General features: G+C 39.8%; 2 protein-coding genes and 1 pseudogene across 4 annotated transcripts in view; 2 read left to right on the forward strand and 1 right to left on the reverse strand.

The window, feature by feature from the left end:
- Window positions 1-9,140, forward strand: part of GRIP1 (glutamate receptor interacting protein 1) — a 461,975-nt gene extending 452,835 nt beyond the window's left edge. For all 3 annotated transcript variants that reach the window (XM_060112175.1, XM_060112176.1, XM_060112177.1), the window contains 2 exons: window positions 6,338-6,484; window positions 8,913-9,140. In XM_060112175.1, the coding sequence (XP_059968158.1) occupies window positions 6,338-6,484; window positions 8,913-9,140 (375 nt within the window). The remainder of the gene's footprint in view (window positions 1-6,337; window positions 6,485-8,912) is intronic.
- A 10,972-nt stretch (window positions 9,141-20,112) lies between these two features.
- The window catches only part of HELB (DNA helicase B), a 35,652-nt gene continuing 32,607 nt past the window's right edge, over window positions 20,113-23,157 (reverse strand). The window contains exon 13 of the mRNA XM_060113473.1: window positions 20,113-22,354. Coding sequence (XP_059969456.1) covers window positions 22,250-22,354 — 105 coding nt within the window. The 3' untranslated portion in view covers window positions 20,113-22,249. The remainder of the gene's footprint in view (window positions 22,355-23,157) is intronic.
- LOC132499499 (small ribosomal subunit protein uS14-like) lies at window positions 20,619-21,192 on the forward strand (annotated as a pseudogene).

Genomic DNA, 23,157 nt, shown 5'->3' on the forward strand with positions numbered 1-23,157 from the left:
GTACATTAATTTTGAATCTTGCAACTTTACCAAATTCATTGATGAGCTCTAGTAGTTTTCTACTGGCATCTTTAGGATTTTCTCTCTATATTATCATGTCATTTGCAAACAGTGACAGTTCTACTCTTTCCTTTCTAATTTGGACTCCTTTGTTTTTCTTCTCTGATTGCTGTGGTTAGCACTTCCAAAACTATGTTGAATAAAAGTGGTGAGAGTGGGCATCCTTGTCTTGTTCCTAATCTTAGAGGGAATGATTTCAGCTTTTCACCATTGAATATGATGTTAGCTGTGGGTTTGTCATATATGGCCTTCATTATGTTGAGGTAGGTTCCCTCTATGCCCAATTTCTGGAGAGTTTTTATCATAAATGGGTGTTGAACTTTATCAAAAGTGTTTTCTGTACCTATTGAGATGATCATATGCTTTTTATTCTTCAACTTGTTAACATTGATTTGCAGATATTGAGAAATCCTTGCACCCCTGGGATAAATTCCACTTGACCATGGTGTATGATCCTTCTAAGGCATTGCTAGTATTTGGAATTGGTTTGCTAGTATTTTGTTGAGGATCTTTGCATCTATGTTCATCAGTGATATTGGCCTGTAATTTCTTTTTTTGTGATATCTTTTGATATCAGGGTGATGGTGGCCTCATGGAATGTGTTTCGAAGTGTTCCGTCCTCTGCAATTTTTTGGAATAGTTTCAGAAGGATAAGTGTTAACTATTCTCTAAATGTTTGGTAGAATTCACCAATGAAACCATCTGGTCTTGGACTTTTGTTTGTTTTGGGAGTTTTTAAATTACTGGTTCAATTTCAGTACTGGTAATTGGTCTGTTCATATTTGCTATTTCTTCCTGGTTCAGTTTTGGGAGATTGTACCTTTCTAAGAATTTGTCCATTGCTTCTAGGTTGTCCATTTTATTGCTGTATAGTTTCTCATTGTAATCTCTTAATATCCTTTGTATTTCTTTGGTGTCAGTTGTAACTTCTTTTTCATTCTTGTTTTGATTTGAGCCTTCTCCCTTTCTTTATTTTTATTTTTGGTGCTGTGTATTTTTTTAATATTTAATTTTTATATTTATTTGGTTGTGCCGGGTCTTAGTTGCAGCAGGGAGGCTCCCTAGTTGCAGCAAGTGGGCTCCCTAGTTGCTGCAGGTGGGTTCCTTAGTTGCAGCTCAAGGGCTCCTTAGTTGCGGCTCACTGGCTCCTTAGTTGTGGCTCACTGGCTCCTTAGTTGCGGCAGGTGGGCTCCTTAGTTGCAGCAGGTGGGTTCCTTAGTTGCGGCTCACCTGCTCCTTGGTTGTGGCATGCATGTGGGCTCTAGTTCCCAGACCAGGGATCAAACCCAGACCCCCTGCGTTGGGAGCGTGGAGTCTTAACCACTGCACCACCAGGGAAGTTCCTCCCTTTCTTTCTTGATGAGTCTGGCAAAAGGCTTATCAATTTTGTTTATTTTTTCAAAGAACCAGCTTTTGGTTTCATTGATCTTTTCTATTTTTTTTTGTCTTTTTCATTTATTTCTGTTCTGCTCTTTATGCTTTCTTTCCTTCTGTTAACTTCAGGTTTTGTTTGTTCTTCTTTTTGTAATTGCTTTAGGTGTAACGTTAGGTTGTTTATTTGAGATTTTTCTTGTTTCCTGAGGTGAGCTTGTATCACTATAAGCTTTTGCTGTATCCCATAGGTTTTTGATCATCATGTTTTCATTTTCATTTGTCTCTAGGTATTTTTTGATTTCCTCTTTCAGTGATCCATTGGTTTAGTAGCATATTGTTTAGCCTCCATGTGTTTGTATTTTTTGCAGTTCTTTTTTCTTGTAGGTGATTTCTGGTCTCATAGCATTGTGGTTGGAAAAGATGCTTGATGTGATTTCAGCTTTCTTAAATTTATGGAGACTCGTTTTGTGGCCTAGCATGTGATCTATCCTGGAGAATATTCCATGCACACTTGAAAAGAATGTGTATTTTGCTGCTTTCGGATGGAATGCTGTATATATATATATCAATTAAGTCCATGGGGTCTAATGTGTTATTTAAGGCCTGTGTTTCCTTATTGATTTTCTGTCTGGATGATCTGTCCATTGATGAAAGTGGGGTGTTAAAGTCTCCTACTATTATTGTTACTGTCGATTTCTCCTTTCATTTCTGTTAATATTTCCCTTATATATTGAGGTGCTCCTATGTTGCATGCATATATATTTACAATTGTTATATCTTATTCTTGGATTTATTCTTTGATCATTATGTAGTGTCCTTCTTTGTCTCTTGTAACAGTCTTTAAAGTTTATCTAAGTATGCTACTCCAGCTTTCTTCTGATTTTTTGTTTGCATGGAATGCCTTTTTCCATCCTCTCACTTCCAGTCTGTATGTGTTTTTAGATCTAAAGTGAGTCTCTTGTAGGCAGCATATATACAGGTCTAGTTTTTTTTTTTTTTTTTTTTTTTGCGGTATGCGGGCCTCTCACTGTTGTGGCCTCTCCCGTTGTGGAGCACAGGCTCCAGACGCGCAAGCTCAGCAGCCATGGCTTACGGGCCCAGCTGCTCCGTGGCATGTGGGATCTTCCCGGACCAGGGCACGAACCCATGTCCCCTGCATTGGCAAGTGGACTCTCAACCACTGCGCCACGAGGGAAGCCCCAGGTCTAGTTTTTTTTGTATCCATTTCAGGCAGTCTGCTTCTTCTGGTTGGAGCATTTAGTCCATTTACATTCAAGTTAATTATCAATATGTATGTTCTTATTGCCATTTTGTTAATTGTTTCAGATTTGTTTTCATAGGTCTTCCCCCCTCCTTTTCTCTTCTGATATGATGACTATTGTTAGTGTTATTTTGGATTCCTTTTTCATGTGTATATCTATTATAGATTTTTGGTTTGTGGTTACCATGAAGTTTCTATATAGCAGTCTATATACATACCTGATTGTTTTATGTTGCTGATCTCTTAATTTCAAAAGCATTTTAAATACTCTGCATTTCTATTCTCCTCCCCTCATGATTTCTGTTTTTGATATTGTATTTTCCATCAAATTGTTTTATGTATCCCTTAACTGCTTATTGTGCATACAGGTGACAGTTCTACTTTTGTCTTTTAACCTCTACTGGTGAGCTTTTTCCTCCCGTAATTTTGTTTCTAGTTGTGACCCTTTTTTTTTAATTCTTTTTTTTTTTCTGCCTAGAGAAGTTCCTTTAACATTTGTTTTAAAGCTGGTTTGGTGGTGCTAAATTGTTTTAGCTTTTGCTTGTCTGTAAAGCTTTTGATTTCTCCATCAAATCTAAATGAGAGCCTTTATGCATAGTATTCTCAGCTGTAGGGTTTTTTCCCTTTCATCACTTTAAATATATTGTGCCACTCCCTTCTGTCCTTCAGTTTCTGCTGAAAAATCAGCTGATAGGCTTATGGGACTTCCCTTGTATGTTATTTGTTGCTTTTCCCTTGCTGCTTTTAGTATTCTCTCTTTAATTTTTGTCATTTTGATTACAGTGTGTCTTGGTATTGTTCCTCTTTGGATTAATCCTGTATGGGACTCTCTGTGCTTCGTAGACTTGGGTACCTGTTTCCTTTGCCAGGTTAGAGAATTTTTCAGCTATTATCTCTTCAAATATTTTCTTGGGCCCTTTCTCTCTCTCTTTTCCTTCTGGGACCCCCTATAATGCAAATACTAATATGCTTGATATTGTCCCAGAGGTGTCTTAAACTGTCCCCATTTCTTTTCATTCTTTTTTCTATTCAGCAGTACTGATTTCTACTACTCTTGTCTTCCAGCTCACTGATCTGTTCTTCTGAATCATTTAGTCTATTATTAATTCCTTCTAGTGAATTTTTTATTTTAGTTATTGTGTACTTAACCTCTGTTTGGTCGTTCTTTATATTTTCTAATTCTTTGTGTAAAACTTTTAACTTCTCACTCTGTGCATCTATACTTCTCCTGAGTTCTTTGGTCATCTTTATGACTATTACTCTGAACTCTTTCTCAGGTAGATCGCCTATCTCCATTTCATTTAGTTCTTCTGGAGTTTTATCTTGTTCCTTGGTCTGGAACATAGTCCTCTGCCACCTCATTTTGTCTAAGTTACTGTTTGTGGGTTTTTTTTTTTTTTGGCGGTACGCGGGCTTCTCACTGTTGTGGCCTCTCCCGTTGCGGAGCACAGGCTCCAGACACGCAGGCCCAGCGGCCATGGCTCACGGGCCCAGCCGCTCTGCAGCATGTGGGATCTTCCTGGACCAGGGCACGAACCCGTGTCCCCTGCATCGGCAGGCGGACTCTCAACCACTGCGTCACCAGGGAAGCCCAACTGTTTGTGTTTTTATGTCTGTGGTAGGTTAATTACATTTCTCAACCTTGGAGAAGTGGCCCTTTGTAGGAGGTATCCTATGCATCCCAGCAGTGTACTCCCCTTTCATCACCCAAGCTATATGCTCTAGGGGTTCCCCCTAAGAGGGCTGCATGGGTCCTTCTTTGTGGTAGGCTGACTGTGTGGGCAGTCTGGTAGGCTTGGTTGGTTGCTAGACCCTGCCTTGTGCAGATGCTGCTGGTACTGTTTAGTGGGGCCTTGTCACCAGGCAAGGTGACAAGGTTGTGCAACCCTAGTAGGCCTCAGGGGCAGTGCTGGCTTACTGGTGGGCGGAGCCAGGGTCCCAAAGACTCTGGGGCTGTTGCCCACCCACTGGCAAGTGAAGTCAGATCCTGGAGTTAGTGCCGGCAGGCAGAGATGGTTCCTGGAGTCTGTTTGCATGGCCCAGGGATCCCAGAGCTCGTTTCAGATTGTTGGTTGGTGGGGGTGGTGGTTTCCTAATACAGTTGGGTATGGGGTCTGTGGTGTCCAGAAGTTTGCATTGGCCTGCTAGTGGGGAGGGCCGGGCCTCAGCTTGCCCTGGGGTAGGGTCCAGCCTGCATTGTGGGATTGTAGTTTTCTTGCTTCTGGTGTCTGTCCCCTGGTGGGTGAGGCTGATCACGAGGCTAGTGCAGGCTTCCTGGAGAGAAGGGCTCAAGCCTACCCACTGGTGGGTGGAGCTGGGTCTTGGCCCTCTGGAGGGCAGGGCCCTGTCTTGGTGCGAGTCCAGAGGCGGCTGTGGGCTCAGGAAGTCGTTAGGCAGCCTGTCTGCTGATGGGTTCCCTGCCCAGTTAGTTGTTTGGCCTGAGGCTTCGCAGCACTGGAGCCTAGAGGCTGTAGGGTGGAGCCAGGTCTTGGTGCTAATGATCCAGTATGTCAGCCACCAGTAGTGTTTATGTGGCTGAATGATCCCCAGTATGTCTGCCACCGGTGTCTGTGTCCCCAGGGTGAGCCACAGCCACCTCCCACCTCTCCAGGAGACTTGCCAAGACCAGCAGGCAGGTCTGGCCCAGGCTCCTATCAAATTGCTTCTTTTGCCCTGGGTCCTGGTGTGCGTGAGATTTTGTGTGTGCCCTTTAAGAGCGAAGTCTCTGTTTACCCCAGTCCCCTGGGGCTCCTGCACTTAAGCTCCACTGGCCTTCAAAGCCAATGCTATGGGGGCTCATTTCCCTGGTGCAGGAGCCCTGGGCTGGGGAGCCTGACTGTGGGGCTCAGAACTCTCATTCCTGGAGGAGAACCTCTGCAGTCTAATTATTCTCCAGTTTGTGGGTTGCCCACCTGGGGTGTATGGGATTTGATTACATCATGAGTCTACTGGTGGTTCCATCTTGTGGTTCCTTCTTTGCCTTGCGTTGTAGAAGATGTTTCCTTGTAGGTTCCAGTCTTTTTCATCTATGGTGGTTCTGCAGGTAGGTGTGATTTTGGTGTGCTCATACGAGGAGGTGAGCTCAGGACCTTTCTACTCTGCCATCTTGGCCACTCTCCCTTTTAAGACATTTCTTGCCCACAGTACTGAAGCACTGACTGGGATACTAGAGAAAATAAAATGGTGGACTTCCTGGCTCTTGCTCAAAGGCAGAGGATATGCTGAGCACTGAACACAGCACCAGGCACAGTGAACAGGAAGGAAAGGCCTTTGGCCTAGTCCTGATATCCAGCTGCAAAGGGCTAACCCTGGCTTCTCCCAACACCTAGGGGTTGCTCCAGGAGAAGTGAACATGCCCCTGGGAAATTCTCACCTATATACACCTGATGACTGCAAGTAAAAAAAAGAGAGAGACCAGAACTCTCCAGCATTTCTCCTCCTTTTCCAGTTCTGGGTGGGACTTGGCAAATTCCAAGGATGTTCCTAGAGAATGGAAAAAGCTTCAAGACTGGGGGGAGCTGCCTCATCTATTACAAATCTATTATATTGAAATTAGCTTGAAAATATGGTTCATCAAGAAATTTCACAAGCAAAAGTCCTCAACCTACCTAAATATCCCCTTCACATTTTCTCATTTTCCAGGTGACCTTGTACAAGAGCTCTGACATGGAGGACTTTGGGTTCAGTGTAGCAGATGGCTTGCTGGAGAAAGGAGTATATGTCAAAAATATTCGCCCAGCTGGGCCAGGAGATCTTGGTGGCCTAAAGCCCTACGATAGGCTCTTACAGGTAAGACCTCAGATGGAATTTTATTTGGAAATTAATTTGGAAGTCTTATTTGATCAGTGTCCACCCATCCTCCTTTGCCTCAAGACTAGATTAGAGGCCCCTCCTATAGAGGATAGACACTTTTTCCTTTGGTAGAACGTACCAGTTACTGAAACGGCCTGTTTCCCTGTATATATTCCCCAGCAGATTCTAAACTTCTTGAGAACAGGGCTAGTACCTTATTCTCCCATTTCCCATTATACAGTGATTGATATCAGTATCTCACACAATGTCTAAAACCCAAAAGCTGAACCTTGTTTACTGTTAAGTACTAGGAGTACTCTGGTGGTCAGGTATAGTTTCATTGAGCAAAGCAAATTCCTGATCTTATGTACAGTTTTTAGAAAGAGCATTTTGCAGGAAGAGGAGAGGGTTGCCATGAGTCTTGAAAGTATGTTCAAATGGAATGAGTCTGTCCCTAAACAGTTGCCTTTCAAAGCATGAGGCTGCACCGATTGGTTGGCTTTCAGACACGTGGTCATTGAGCAAGTTGTCATTGATTGATTAGATAGTTTTAAAACCAATTCTAGTGATCTTTTTACCATGGCAATATAACAATTACTCTTGTCCTAAGAGTAAGGAACACGTTTATTTTCCATAGATACTCTAGTATTTGCTGAATAAATAACTATGGACAAGTTATTTGACCTCTTTGTCTTCCTAATCTGTAAATTAGAGCTATACCTACTTTTATGGAAGATGAGGCTATAAAAGTAGACTGGACTCAGATTGTAAAGGGCCTTGAAAGCCAAGGTAAAGCTCTTGGACTTTATTCTGGAGGTATATTAATTTTCTAAGCAGAATAATGACATATTTTATAACTTAGAAAGACAATACAATTATATCATAGGTGGAGTGGGGTAGGGTGACAAAGGGGAGGATCACAGGAAAAGGAGACCAGGTAGGTAAGGGTAAGACACACGTACCAGACCTGAGTCTTTAATGCCTTCAGTGCATCCTGGCAGAGCAGTGTGTGAGGCAGCTGGCAGCTTGCATTTGTTGCTCAGGAGAGATGTTACAGCCAAAAGTAAAGATTTGGGATACTGAAGGCATGGATTTGAATAAAGTTTCCTATGGTGGATTTCTAGTAAGGAAGAGAAGAGAAGAGAACTAAAGATAGAATTCTAAGAAAAACAAAATTTAAAGGACAGGAAGACGTAAAGGCAGGAAAGGACTGAAAGTGAGCAGTTAAAATGGTAAAAAGGTCAAAACAAAGTGGTGTCATAAGAGCCAAGGAAGGAGTTTTAAGGATGAGTAGGTAAAGGCCAAAGGGGATGAGAACTCAAGACACCATTCTTGTGTTGGACAATTGGGGTCATTTATACAATATATAAGGGTCAGGTCCCAGACTGAGAAGATTGGGGAGACAGTGAAAAGTCAAGGAATGGAAGCAGCATGTAGATGATTCTTTAAACTTTTAGGGGGAAAGAATAAGGAAACAATGTAATACAGAGTGAAGAAAGAGAAAAACAAATACTGTATGCTAACACATATATATGGAATCTAAAAAAAAATGGTTCTGAAGAACCTAGGGGCAGACAGGAATAAGATGCAGACATAGAGAATGGACTTAAGGACACGGGGTGGGGGGGGGGAAGGGTAACCTGGGATGAAGTGAGAGAGTGGCATGGACATATATACACTACCAAATGTAAAATAGATACCTAGTGGGAAGCAGCTGCATAGCACAGGGAGATCAGCTCGGTGCTTTGTTACCACCTAGAGGGTTGGGACAGGGAGGGTGGAAGGGAGACACAAGAGGGAGGGCATATGGGGATATAAATATACGTATAGCTGATTCACTTTGTTACACAGCAGAAACTAACACAACAATGTAAAGCAATTATACTCCAATAAAGATGTTAAAAAAAAATAAGGAAACATGAAAGAAGATGAACGCATGCGTAAGCTGAGGAGGGGGTGGGTTCATGACCGAGAGAAGTAGTTCAGTATCATGGTCAAGAGCACGAGCTTTGGAATCATCCAGACTGCCTTGAGATTACATCCTCGCTGGACCACTTGCCAACTTCTGATCTCAGGCAAATCTCTTAACCACTATGTGCCTTACTTTCCTCATCTGTAAATTAGGGATAATATTTGGCACTTGGAGCACCTGCCATGAATAAGGTGATCTGCTCAGCATGGGGACACTAGGATGTGTCCCTGTTTCCTGCTCGCAAGGGCCTTACAATTTAGTAGCAGAGAGTAAGTAAGCCAATACCCATGTTATAGTGTGGTCAGGGCCAGGATAGACCTCTCTCTACAGAGTGCTCATTCAAGCACTTTCAAGACTCTAATCAACCTGTTATGTCTGAAATGTTACTCTGGGTTTTGGGAATCATCTTATGTCTATAACAGTAATTCAAAATGGCGCTTCTTGACCTTTCAGGTTAATCATGTCCGAACGAGAGACTTTGACTGCTGCCTTGTTGTGCCCCTCATAGCAGAATCTGGTAATAAGCTGGACCTGGTTATTAGTAGAAACCCCCTGGCTTCACAGAAGTCCATAGAACAGACTCTACCAGGAGGAGAATGGAGTGAACAGAACAGTGCTTTTTTCCAACAGTCGAGCCACGGTGGTAATTTGGAGATACGAGAACCCACTAATACATTATAGCGATGCTTTTGATAAAGCAGGACAAAAGACAATATCTACATGGTGCTAAAAAAAAAAAAATCCCTTTAAGATTTCTGTGACATTTGAAGCACAGATAATCATGTGGCATTAACTGCAAGCACAGGGGTCTTTTAAATCTCATGGCTCATGTTCACTTCCCCTTTCAAGTTGAAGAGGTTTCTTTGTTGGTGATCACTATGTTATATGACAGGCAATCCCCTGCCAAGACCAAGGGTAGAGAAAAAGAAAAACACCTAGGCCACCCCTCTCTACAGTTAACATCAGAGGAAATTTTTTACAAGTCCATCTTCCTATTCCTTTTTAAAAAGAGAAATATCTGTTTGAAAATGTTCTCTATGATAATTTCCTTAATTCACTTTGAAATCAGTTTCTTACTACAAAGTCATTCATGTAAGAATTTAACCAACAAGGCTTTTTCATAAAGCTGGCTGTACTAGAAGAACTAGTTTGGTGAACTGCTGGGACTGCTGCTATGGGAGGGGTACAGGTATAAAATCATCTTAACAACGTTTCAGCACTGATGCACGTAGGCAACCGTAATAGGTGGTGGTAAATGTTTTGCCCAAGTATAGGAATGATTTTAACTAAGATGTATGCTATTCCCTATGCAACAAATTATCAAACAGGATATGTCTTGTGACCTGTTTTTTTTTTTTAAGGACACATTTTTAATAGCTGAAAAAATCTCTGATAATGAATTAGGGTGTTTAGCAACACTGAGAATTAGTTATCTTATTTTTTAAATTCAAGACTAAGAATTTGAGAATGAAGAGTCTATTAAAATGAGGTTTATCTTGATAGGCAAATCAAACTCATACTGCTTGACATGTCTTGAAAACTGATTATATTGAGGGGTGTACAGCACATGTACTTAAAAATGACACTGGACTGTCTTTTGTTCTGAGCCATGCCACTTACTGAAATTGTAAATACATTTTTCACAAAATGCATTGCCAATTATTACCATCCCTCAAAGCAATAAATTGTGACAGTTGCTTTTAATGTTTGTCAGCAACTGTTTTCATTTCTTCAGATATTTTGAATAGTTACACTAATAACTAACTGTTATTTGGTGAATATAAAAAAAATAGATCTGTATATTAATTGTAGAATCTCCATACTGAAACAATTATTTTCCAAACATTTTTATTTTGGTCAATAATTCAAACAACTGCTTAGGTAAAGCATTTGAACACTGTGTCCTTTGTTTAAGGAAAAAGTTCACCTTTCTTTTTTGTGCAAAGAAATATATTATTTCAATCATAGTTCAGAACTGCCAGGGCAAGAAAGTATAAAGCAGAATCATGTTAAGGAAAAAAAAAAAGATCATGAGGAGTCACTTAAATATGTATTTTTATTTGTAACAAGTATTAAACTGTAAAGTATTTTTGTACAAATTTAATACTTTATAGCATGGTATTTATCGTCTATGTATGGTTTTGGGGAATTAAAAATTGTTGCAAATATTTGTATGAAAAAAAACCCTCTACCAAATGGAATAAACAGTGATTTTAAAAAGCCAAAAGAAAAACTTTTTTTTTTTTTTGGTGCTTTGAATATATTTTAGTGTTCTAGACTGAGCCCTACACAATACTTATAGTTACATAACTTTCTACAGGGGGAAGATTTTGCCATAAACTTGAAAAGCAACATGGAAGAGCAGGAAGAGCTTAGGTTTTGAAATTCGATCTGGACTTGAAGTCCAGCTCTGGTACTCACCTAGTGGTGGCATAAAATTTAATTACTGTGAGTCAGTTTCCCCACCTATAATACTGAAGGTCATATCTACATTCCAGTACTTTCATGAGAAGAGGTGTGACACATATGTGAAAATGCTAAAACATCCTGTAAACAGGAACACCTCCAAGACTAATGGTACATTTACTTTAGGTGACAAAGCTTGATCTTAACTCAAGGATCACATCTACCCTGAGAACATTATATGTATCCTATAAAATACATTTCCAAAAACTATTAAAATGTATAAATTTTAATCATGCTATCTTAAAAAAGAAAACAACTATTACCTTATAGTCCCAACGTTTTCATTTTTGCAGATTGCCTAGCAGGCTTTGTAAATTCACAGGAACAAGGCAGGATGTCCATTCTTGCCACTTCTATTTAACAGTATGACAAGGAAATGAAATAAAAGGCAACTAGATTGGAAAGGAAGAAGTAAAACTCTACTTGCAGATGATACAATCTTGTGTATACAAAAACCTTAAGGAATCCACTAAAAAACCTATTAAAACTAATATGAGTTTAGCAAGATTACAAGATACAAGATCAATATACAAAAATCAATTGAATCTCTATACTGTAGCAATGAACAAACCAAAAATAAAACAATTGTATTCTATAAGGCACAGGAAGCTCAGCTTGGTGCTCTGTGATGACCTAGTTGGGTGGGATGGGGGGCGGGGTGGGAGGGAGGTCCAAGAGGGAGGGGATGTAGGTATACATATAGCTGATTCACTTCACTGTACGGCAGAAACTAACACAACGTTGTATAGCAATTGTACTCCAATTAAAAAAAAGAAAACAATTATATTCTCATAGGATCAACAATAAAATACTTAGGAATAAATTCAATAAAAGTATAGAGTAGGTGTGGAAGATGGCAGAGTAAAAGACCCTGAGCTCACCTCCTCTCATGAGCACACCAAAGTAACAACTATCTGCAGAACAACCATCTGTGAAGACTGGAACCTACCAGAAAAGATCTTCTACAACTAAAGATATAAAGAAGGTACCACAACAAGACAGACAGGAGGGGAGGGCTTGAAGTATAATCAAATCCCATACCCCACAGGTGGGTGACCCACAAACTGGAGAATAATTATACTGCAGAGGTTCTCCCACAGGAGTGACAGTTCTGAGCCCCACTTCAGGTTCCCCAGCCTGGGGGTCCGGCACTGGGAAGACAAATCCTCAGAGCATTTGGTTTTGAAGGCTAACAGGCCTTCACTGCAGGAGCCCCACAGGACTGGGGGAAATAGAGACTTCACTTTTCAAAGGGCACACACAAAATCTCACACACGCCAGGACCCAGGGCAAAATCAGTAATTTGATAGGAGCCTGGGCCAGACCTGCCTGTTGGTCTTGTGGACTGTCCTGGAGAGGCAGGGGGATGGCAGCAGCTCACCCAGGGGGACACAGACACTGGTGTCAGACATTGAGGAACATTCAATTGCGTGAACATTCCAAGTGGCTGACATGTTGGATCATTAGCACCAAGATCTGGCCCCATCCAACGGCCTGAAGGCTCCAATGCTGGGATGCCACAGGCCAAACAACTAACTGGGTGGGGACACATCCCCACCCATCAGCAGACAGGCTGCCTAACGACTTCCTGAGCCCACAGCACCAGCCCCTCCCACCAGGAAGCCAGCAGAAGCCTCTAGACCAGCCTCATCCACCAGGGGGCAGACTCCAGAAAGAAGAAAGGTACGATCCTGCAACACAGGCCAGACCCCACCCTAGGACTCGTTGGCCCCCTGCCCTGCCTACTAGCAGGCTAATACAACCTTCCAGACACTCTGGACCCATGACCAGCTGTCAGGAATGGCCCCTGACAACACCAGCAATCTGAAATGAGCTCTGAGATCCCTGGGCCCTGCAGTCAAACTCCAGGAAACACCTCTAACTGCTAGTAGTCTGGTACTACTCCCAGGGTCTGGCTTCACCTCTCAGTGGGCGGGCAACAGCCCCAGAGTTTTTGGGACCCTGATTCTGCTCACCAGTGTGCCAGCACTAGCCTCAGGGCCCATTAGGGTTCCACAACCAGCCACCTCATGACCAGGCCCCTCTAAAGAGCAGCCAGCAGCATCCATGCAAGGCAGGGCTGTGCAAACAACCAGACTAGGCACCAACCAAGCCTTCCATACCACCCACATAGCCAGCCAAAACAGAAAGATCCATGCAACCCTCTTAGGGGGACCCTCTAGAGCATACAGCTTGGGTAACAGGTGGAGTGCACTGCTGGGACACATAGGACATCTACAGAGGGCCACTTCTCCAAGGATGAGAAACGTAACTAACTTACCACGTACATAAAAATATAAATAGCAATAGACAAAATGAGGTGGCAGAGGACTATGTTCCAGACCAAGAAACAAGATAAAACTCCAGAAGCAGAGTTAAGTGAAGTGAATAGGCAATCTACCCAAGAAACAGTTCAGAGTAATGATCATAAAGATGATCAAAGAACTCAGGAGGAGAATGGATGTGCAGAGCAAGAAGTTAGAATTTTTTAACAAAGAATGAGAAAATATAAAGAACAACAAAACAGAGATGAAGAGTACAATAACTGAAATGAAAAATACTCTAGAAGGAATCAATAATAGACTACATGATACAGAAGAGTGGATCAGTGACTGGAAGACAGCGTAGTAGAAATCACTGCTGCTGAACAGAAAAAAGAATGAAAAGAAATGAAGACAGTTTAAGACACCTCTGGGAAAACATGAAGCACATTAATATTTGCATTATAGGGTTGCCAGAAGGAGAAAAGAGAGAAAGGGCCCAAGAAAATATTTGAAGAGATAATAGCTGAAAACCATCCTAACCTAGTAAAGGAAACAGTCACCCAAGTCCAGGAAGCACAGAGTCCCATGGAGGATTAACCCAAAGAGGAGCACACCAAGACACACTATAATCAAAAGGACAAAAATTAAAGAGAGAATACTAAAAGCAGCAGGGAAAAGCAACAAATAACATACAAGGGAACTCCCATAAGCCTATCAGCTGATTTTTCAGCAGAAACTCTGCAGGCCAGAAGGGAGTGACACAATATATTTAAAGTGATGAAAGGGAAAAACTGACAACCAAGAATACTCTACCCAGGAAGACTCTCATTTAGATTTGATGGAGAAATCAAGCTTTACAGACAAGTGAAAGCTAAAAGAATTCAGCACCACCAAACCAGCTTCACAACAAATGTTAAAGGAACTTCTCTAGGCAAAAAAGAAAAGGCCACAACTAGAAAAAAAAATTATGGAAGGAAAAAGTCCACCAGAAAAGGCAAACATATAGTAATGTTAGGAAATCATCCACACACAAAGCTAGTAGGGAGGCTGAAAGATAAAAGTAGTAATATCACCCATATCCACAATAAGCAGTTAAAGGATACCTAAAACAATTAGATGTAAAATATATCAAAACAGTAATAGTGAGGGGAGGAGAGTACAAATGCAGGGTATTTAAAATGCATTTGAAATTAAGAGAACAGCAACTTAAAACAATCAGGTATGTATACAGACTGCTACACAAAAACTTCATGGTAACCACAAACCAAGAATCTAAAATAGATATACACACAAAAAAGAAAAAAGAATCCAAAATAACACCAAAAATAGTCATCAAAGCATAAGAGAATAAAAGAAAAGGGAAGAAAAAGACCTACAAAAACAAATCCAAAACAATTAACAAAATGGCAACAAGAACATACATATCAATACTTACCTTAAACGTAAACAGACTAAATGCTCCAACCAGAAGACACAGACTGCCTGAATGGATACAAAAACAAGACCCATATATATGCTGCCTACAAGAGACTCACTTTAGATCTAAAGACACATACAGACAAAGTGAGGGGATGGAAGAAGGTATTCCACAAAAATGGAAATCAAAAGAAAACTGGGGTAGCAATACTTACATCAGACAAAATAGACTTTCAAATAAAGACTGTTACAAGAGACAAAGAAGGACACTACATAATGATCAAGGGATCCATCCAAGAAGAGGGTGTAACAATTGTAAATATATATGCACCCAACATAGGAGCACATCAATGTATAAGGCAATATTAACAGACATAAAGGAGAAATCAACAGTAACACAATAATAGTGGGGGACTTTAACACTCCACTTACATCAATGGACAGATCATCCAGACAGAAAATCAATAACAAACCACAGGCCTTAAATAACACATTAGAACAAATGGACTTAACCCATATTTTTATAGCATTCCATTCAAAAGCAGCAAAATACATTCTTTTCGAGTGCACATGGAATGTTCTCGAGGATAGATCACATGCTAGGCCACAAAACAAGCCTTGATAAATTTAAGAAAATTGAAATCATATCAAGCATCTTTTCCAACCACAACATTAAGAGGCCAGAAATCAACTATAAGGAAAAAAACTGCAAAAAACAAATACGTGGAGGCTAAACAATATGCTACTTAACAACAAATGGATCACTGAAGAAATAAAAGAAAAATAAAAAAATACCTAGAGACAAATGAAAATGAAAACCCGATGATCCAAAACCTATGGGATGCAGCAAAAGCAGTTTTAGGAAGGAAGTTTATAGTGATACAAGCTTACCTCAGGAAACAAGAAAAATCTCAAATAAACAACCTACCATTATGCTTAAAGCAACCAGAGAAAGAACAAACAAAATCCAAAGTTTGTAGAAGGAAAGAAAGCATAAAAAATCAGATCAGAAATAAATAGAGACAAAAAAAAAGAAAAAAAATCAGTGAAACTAAAAGTTTGTTCTTTGAAAGGACAAAATGGATAAACCTTTAGCCAAACTCATCAAGAAAAAGAGATGGAGAGCCCAAATCAATAAAACCAGAAATGAAAAAGAAGTTACAATTGATACCACAGAGATGCAAAGGATCATAGAAGACAGCTATGAGCAAGTATATGGAAATAAAATGGACAACCTAAAAGAAATGGACAAATTCTTAGAAAGGTAAAATCTCCAAAGACTGAATTAGGAAGAAACAGAAAATATGAACAGACCAATTACTAGTACTGAAATTCAATCAGTAATTTAAAAACTCCCAACGAACAAAAGTCCAGGACCTGACGGTTTCATGGGTGAATTCTACCAAACATTTAGAGAATAGTTAACACCTATCCTCAAACTATTCCAAAAATTTGCAGAGGAAGGAACACTTCCAAATACTTCCTGACACAGTGGTCTCAGGGTGAGACCACTGTCACCCTGATACCAAAACCAGACAAAGATATCCCAAAAAAGAAATTACAGGCCAATATCACTGATGAACATAGATGCAAAAATCCTCAACAAAATACTAGCAAACTGACTCCAACAATACCTTAAAAGAATCATACACCATGATCAAGTGGGATTTATCCCAGGGGTGCAAGGATTTTTCAATATCTGTATATCAATCAATGTTAACAAACTGAAGAATAAAAAGCATATGATCATCTCAATAGGTGCAGAAAATGCTTTTGACAAAGTTCAACACCCATTTATGATAAAAATTCTCCAGAAACTGGGCAAAGAGGGAACCTACCTCAACATAATAAGGGCGACGTATGACAGACCCACAGCTAACATCATATTGAACAGGGAAAAGCTGAAAACTTCCCCTGTAAGATTAGGAACAAGACAAGGATGCCCACTCTCACCACTTTTATTCAACATAGTTTTGGAAGTGCTAGCCACAGCAATCAGACAAGAAAAACAAAGGAGTCCAAATTAGGAAGAAGTAGAACTGTCACTGTTTGCAGATGACATGATAATATAGAGAGAAAATCCTAAAGATGCTACTAGAAAACTACTAGAGCTCATCAATGAATTTAGTAAAGTTGCAGGATTCAAAATTAACGTACAGAAATCTGTTGTATTTCTATACACTAACAATGAACTACCAGAAAGCGATATTAAGGAAACATTCCCATTTACCATCACATCAAAAAGAAAAAAACACCTAGGAATAAACCTATCTAAGGAGGCAAAAGACCTGTACTCTGAAAACTAGAAGACACTGACAAAAGAAACTGAAGATGACACAAATGTAAAGATATACCACGTTCTTGGATTGAAAGTATCAATACTGTTAAAAAGGCCATACTACAAAAGACAATCTACAGATTTAATGCAATCCCTATCAAATTACAGAACTAGAACAAAAAAATTTTTAATTTGTATAGAAACACAAAAGACCAAAACAGCCAAAACAAGCTTGAAGAAGAAGAACAAAGTTGGAGGAATCACGCTCCCTGGCTTCAGACTATACTACAAAACTACAGTCATCACAACAGTATGGAACTGGCACAAAAACAAAAACATAGATCAATGAAACAGGATACAATGCCCAGAAATAAACCCACACACTTACAGTCAATCTACAACGAAGGAGGCAAGAATATACAATGGAGAAAAGACAGTCTCTTCAATAAGTGGTGCTGGGAAAACTGGACAGCTACATGTAAAAGAATGAAATTAGAACATTCTCTAACACCATATACAAAAATAAACTCAAAACGGATTAAAGACCTAAATGTAAGACCATATTTTAAAAATCTTGGAGGAGAACATAGGCAGGACACTGTCTAACATAAATAGCAGCCATACTTGTTTGGATCTGTCCCCTAGGGTAGTGGAAACAAAAGCAAAAATATACAAATGGGACCTTAATAAGCTAAAAGCTTTTGCACAGCAAAGGAAACCACAAACAAAATGAAAAGACAACCTACAGAATGGGAGAAAATATTTGCAAATGATGTCACTGACATGGTATTAATTTCCATAATATGCAGACAGGTTATAGAGCTCAATATGAAAAAAAAAAGAACCTAATCCAAAAATGGGCAGAAAACCTAAATAGATATTTCTGTGAAGAAGACATACAGATGGCCAACGGGCACATGAAAAGATGTTCAACATCGCTAATTAATAGAGAAATGCAAATCAAAACTACAATGAAGTAATCACTTCACGTCGGTCAGAATGGCATCACCCAAAAGTCTCCAAATAATAAATGCTGGAGAGGGTGTGGAGAAAAGGAAACTCTCCTGCACTGTTGGTGGGAATGTAAACTGGTGAAGCCACTATGGAGAACGGTATGGATGTTCGTTAAAAAACTAAAAATGGAGTTACCATATGGTCGAACAATTCCACACCTGGGCATATATCCAGAGAAAACTCTAATTCGAAAAGATACATACACCCCTATGTTCATACCAGCACTATTTACAGTAGTCAAGACATGGAAGCAACCTAAACGTCCATGGATAGATGAATGGATAAAGAAGATGTGGTATGTATATATATACACATATATGTATACACACACACACATATACATATAATGGAAGATTACTCAGCCATAAAAAAAGAATGAAATAATGCCATTTGCAGCAACATGGATGTACTTAGAGATTATCATACTAAATGAGGTCAGACAACAATAAATATTATACGATATCACTTACGTGTGGAATCTTAAAAAATAATAGAAATGAACTGATTTACAAAACACAGACTCACAGACATAGAAAACAAACATGGTTACCAAATGGGAAAGGGGTGGGGATGGATAAATTAGGAGTTTGAGATTAGCACATACACACTACTATACATAAAATAGATAAGCAACAAGGACCTATTGTATAGCACAGGGAACTATATTCAATATCTTTTAATAACCTGCAATAAAAAAGAATCTGAAAAAGAATATACTATGTATCTATAGATAAAGATAACTCAATCACTTTGCTTTACACCTGAATCTAACACATTGTAAATCAGCTATACTTCAATTAAATAACAGCACAAAGCTATACTCTGAAGCTATAAGACATTGTTGAAAGAAATGAAAGAAGACATAAATAGAAAGACATCCCATGTTTATAGATCAGAAGACTTAATATTGTTAAGATGGCAATACTCCCCAGATATACAGATTCAACACAATCCCAATCAAAATGCCAGTTGGCTCCTTTGTCAATAAAATTGACAAGCTGATCCTAAAATTCATACGAAAAGCAAGGGATCCACAAGAGCCAAAAAATCTTGAAAGAGAGGAGTAAATTGAAGGACTCACACTTCTTTCTTTCTTTTTTTTTTTTTTTTTTTTTGTGGTACGCGGGCCTCTCCCGTTGCGGAGCACAAGCTCCAGACGCACAGGCTCAGCGGCCATGGCTCACGGGCCCAGCCGCTCTGCGGCATGTGGGATCTTCCCGGACCGGGGCACGAACCCACATCCCCTGCATCAGCAGGCAGACTCTCAACCACTGCACCACCAGGGAAGCCCAAAGGACTCACATTTCTTGATTTCCTTTTTTTTTTTTTGGCTGCGCCACACAGCATGTGGGAATCTTATCTTAGTTCCCTGACCAGGGACTGAACCTGCACCCACTGCAGTGGAAGCGTGGAGTCTTAACCACTGGACCACCAGGTAAGGCCCCACATTTGTTGACTTCAAACCTGCAAAACTAATGAAGACTCATGGTGCTGGCAAAAGGACAGATGTTTGGATCAATGGAATAGATAGAGAATCCAGAAATAAACCCTCACATTTATAATAAACTGTTTTTTTTGTTTTGTTGTGTTTTTTTTTTGCGGTACGCGGGCCTCTCACTGCTGTGGCCTCCCGTGTTGTGGAGCACAGGCTCCGGACGCGCAGGCTCAGCGGCCATGGCTCACGGGCCCAGCTGCTCCGAGGCATGTGGGATCCTCCCGGACTGGGGCACGAACCCACATCCCCTGCATCGGCAGGCAGACTCCCAACCACTGTGCCACCAGGGAAGCCCAATCAACTGATTTTTTGACAAGGATGCCAACACAATTCAATGGAGAAATAGTCACTTTAAGAAATGGAATTGGAAAAACTGGAGAGCAACATGCAAAAGAATAAAGTTGGGCTCCTACCCCACCATAAAAAAAAATTAACTCAAAATGAATCCAAGAGCTAAATGTAACACTTAGCACTATTTAACTCGTGTAAGAAAAAATAGGAGTAGGTCTTCATGACTTTAGATAAGCATTGGTTTCTCAGATGTAGCACCAATAGCACAAGCAATAACAACAACAAAAATACATACACTGGACATCATCACAATTAAAAACGTTGGTAAATAATGTTTCTAAGGAGACAGGTATGTAGAACATATTAAGAACTCATACTCAATAATAAAAAGGAAAATAACCCAATTTTTAATTGGACAAAGTATCTGAATAGACATTTCTCTGAAGACATACAAATGGCCAATAAGCACACAAAAAGGTGATCAACATCATTAGTCATAAGGGAAAAGCAAATCAAAACCATTATGTCACTTCATATCCACTAGGATGGCTATAATTAAAAAGTCAGATAATAACAAATGTTGGCGATAATGGAGAAACTGGAACCCTCACACACTGCTAGTGTAAGTATAAAATGGTACAGCTGCTTTGGAAAAGAGTTTAGCAGCTCCTCAAAAGGTTAAACATAGAGTTACCATACGACCAGCAATTCCATTCCTAGGTATATACTTAGAAGAAATGAAAATATATACCCACACAAAAACTTGTACACAGATGTTCATAGCAACATTAGTTATGATAGCCAAAAAGAGGAAGCAACCCACATGTCCATGAACTAATGAATGGATAAATTCAACATACCATATCCATACAATGGAATATTTCGTAATAAAAAGAAATGAAAGCCTTCTGCCTCATTGCACTACTGAAAGCAGGATGGGTCATCAGCAACTCTACTAGAGCTACCTGCAAAAATTCAGCCAAGGTTCCTGTGATCTCGCCACATCAGCTCAAACCAGCATGGTCTGATCTGGGAATATTACCTCAATATATGCCGCCAGTTTTTCCATCAGTACATGAAAGATCTAGGCTTCATCAAGCTGGATAAAATGATACTCCTTGAATGGATTATCCAAGACATATACCCAATAAAAGAAATAATGATAGTTCTTTGTACATAATTTTTTTTTAAACTTTAAAAAAGGGAGAGGGATGAAGCACTGTTACATGTTGCAACGTGGATGAAGTCTGAAAACATTATTCTAAGTCAAAGAAGTCAGTAACAAGGGATCATATATTGTATGATTCCATTTATATGAAATGTCTGAAATAGGCAAATCAATAGAGACAAAATAGATTAGCAGTTCTAGGACTGAAAGGGAAAAGGGATTAGAGCTAAGAGGTATAGGATTTCTTTGGGGGATGATTAAAATGTTCTAAAATCAATTGTGTTGTTGGTTGCACAATTCTGTGAATTTACTAAAAGCCACTCAACTACGTAAACGGGTGAACTGTATGTGAATTACATCTCAGGAAGGCTTTTTTTTTTTTTTGCGATACGCGGGCCTCTCACTGTTGGGGCCTCTCCCGCCGTGGAGCACAGGCTCCGGACGCGCAGGCTCAGCGTCCATGGCTCACGGGCCCAGCCGCTCTACGGCACGTGGGATCTTCCCGGACCAGGGCACGAACCCGTGTCCCCTGCATCGGCAGGCGGACTCTCAACCACTGCGCCACCAGGGAAGCCCAGGAAGGCTATTTTTAAAACACTGGGATAACAGGTAAATTTTTCCTAACTTTTTCTTTTACCATTTAATAATAAATAAAACTCAAAAAAATCAAATCACTGAGAGGAAAAAAAATTTTCAAAGTGGAATATCTTTAAAACAATATATTCTCAGAAGAAATGATAACTATGTGACATGATAGACATATTAGCTAATGCTACAGTGATAATTATATTGCAATATAGAAGTAGTGAATCAACATGATGCACACCTTAAACTTACCCAACGTCCTATGTCAATTATATCTCAAATTAAGAAAACCAAAACCAAAACCAATGTGCTTCCAGCTCAGCAGGAATTTCCAGGAAAAGGTACCAGGTAGGTCCAGGCAGCAGTGACGGAGCAAGTAGCAGCCTTGTGAGATGACCACTTTGCAGAAGACACAATGTCCTAGAATATGTGTTAACAATTTGAGAGATATAATTACAGTTTATCTTTACCACTGCTTCAACCCAATGGCAAAGATCACCCACAATGATGATGGAATTTAATAAGGCGTTATTCTAAAAATAAAACACTTTTAAAAGTACAGGTTTTTAAAAAATATATATAACATATTTTTCCCTCATATATGACCAGTGCTGTTAGTTCTCCTGATGACAGATGTCAAAATCACTAAGGTTTTCGTTGATGAAATGATTTTAAAATATCTGCTAACCCAAATGTCTTAAAATAAAACTCCAGTTAATAGACATCCTCTTTTGTCTTGATCCTTTGAAGCTATGTTCATTTTGTGTTGAATGGAAAAAAATAGACAATTATTTTGAGCAATCTGAAATAAAACTAAGTTTCTTGATTATCTGTAGGTTTGAAAAGTTGCCTGGGGGTTAAACTATTTAGTCTCAAATTCTGAAGTTTACAAGACACTTGTGGAGATGACTCTTCCACCTGTTGGAACAACAATAAAAATAAAGTTAATTTTATAAAAATATAGTCAGTCTACCCTGTGTAATTCTATTCCCTCTGACTGCTTCTCAGAAGACATCATACATTTTCCCACCCCGTGGAAGCCTGGAGCAGACCAGAGCAATCAGCTGTCATCCTGCTTTTGCTCACTGTGGTAACGCCACTACCCACCTCCAGGACTGGCATGTAGAAGTGACTATTTGCTAACTGAGTACATATATTTAATTTCTAAAAGTATGGACAGGGTCCACTACATAATTGGGCAGTGCAAAATTAAAATGTGGGCCCCTTGTTCAAAAATTAAGAATTTCAAGATGGCAAGCAGAGAACATTAAAACAAGCATGGGTTCCTTCTAAGCACAAAGCCCTGTATGACCGACTGCCCAGCCTGCATGTCCACGACGCCAGCTGTAGGTGTGGTTAAGACGATACACTGCAAGTACACCTCAAGTATACTCTTGGTACTGTTAGTGATTCCCAAGCACCAATGGACCAGTACAGTCATGAAGAAGACTCACCACCACAGGGAAAGAGAAAAATTAGCAAAATTCAACTCATCATTCATCATGCTAAATCTGTTCAATTTAGAGGACGGTGATGGTTAATTTCATGTGTTAACTTGGCTAAGCCACAGTACCCCGATATTTGGTTGAATAATACTGTTCTAGACGTTTCTTTGAAGGTATTTTTTAGAGGAGACCAACATTTAAATCAGCCGACTGAGTAAAGTGGATTACCCTCCATAATGTAGGTGGGCTTCATCCAATCAACTGAAAGCCTTAACA

The sequence above is a fragment of the Mesoplodon densirostris genome, chromosome 11 (genome assembly GCF_025265405.1).
Source record: "Mesoplodon densirostris isolate mMesDen1 chromosome 11, mMesDen1 primary haplotype, whole genome shotgun sequence".
Classification (NCBI taxonomy): domain Eukaryota; kingdom Metazoa; phylum Chordata; class Mammalia; order Artiodactyla; family Ziphiidae; genus Mesoplodon; species Mesoplodon densirostris.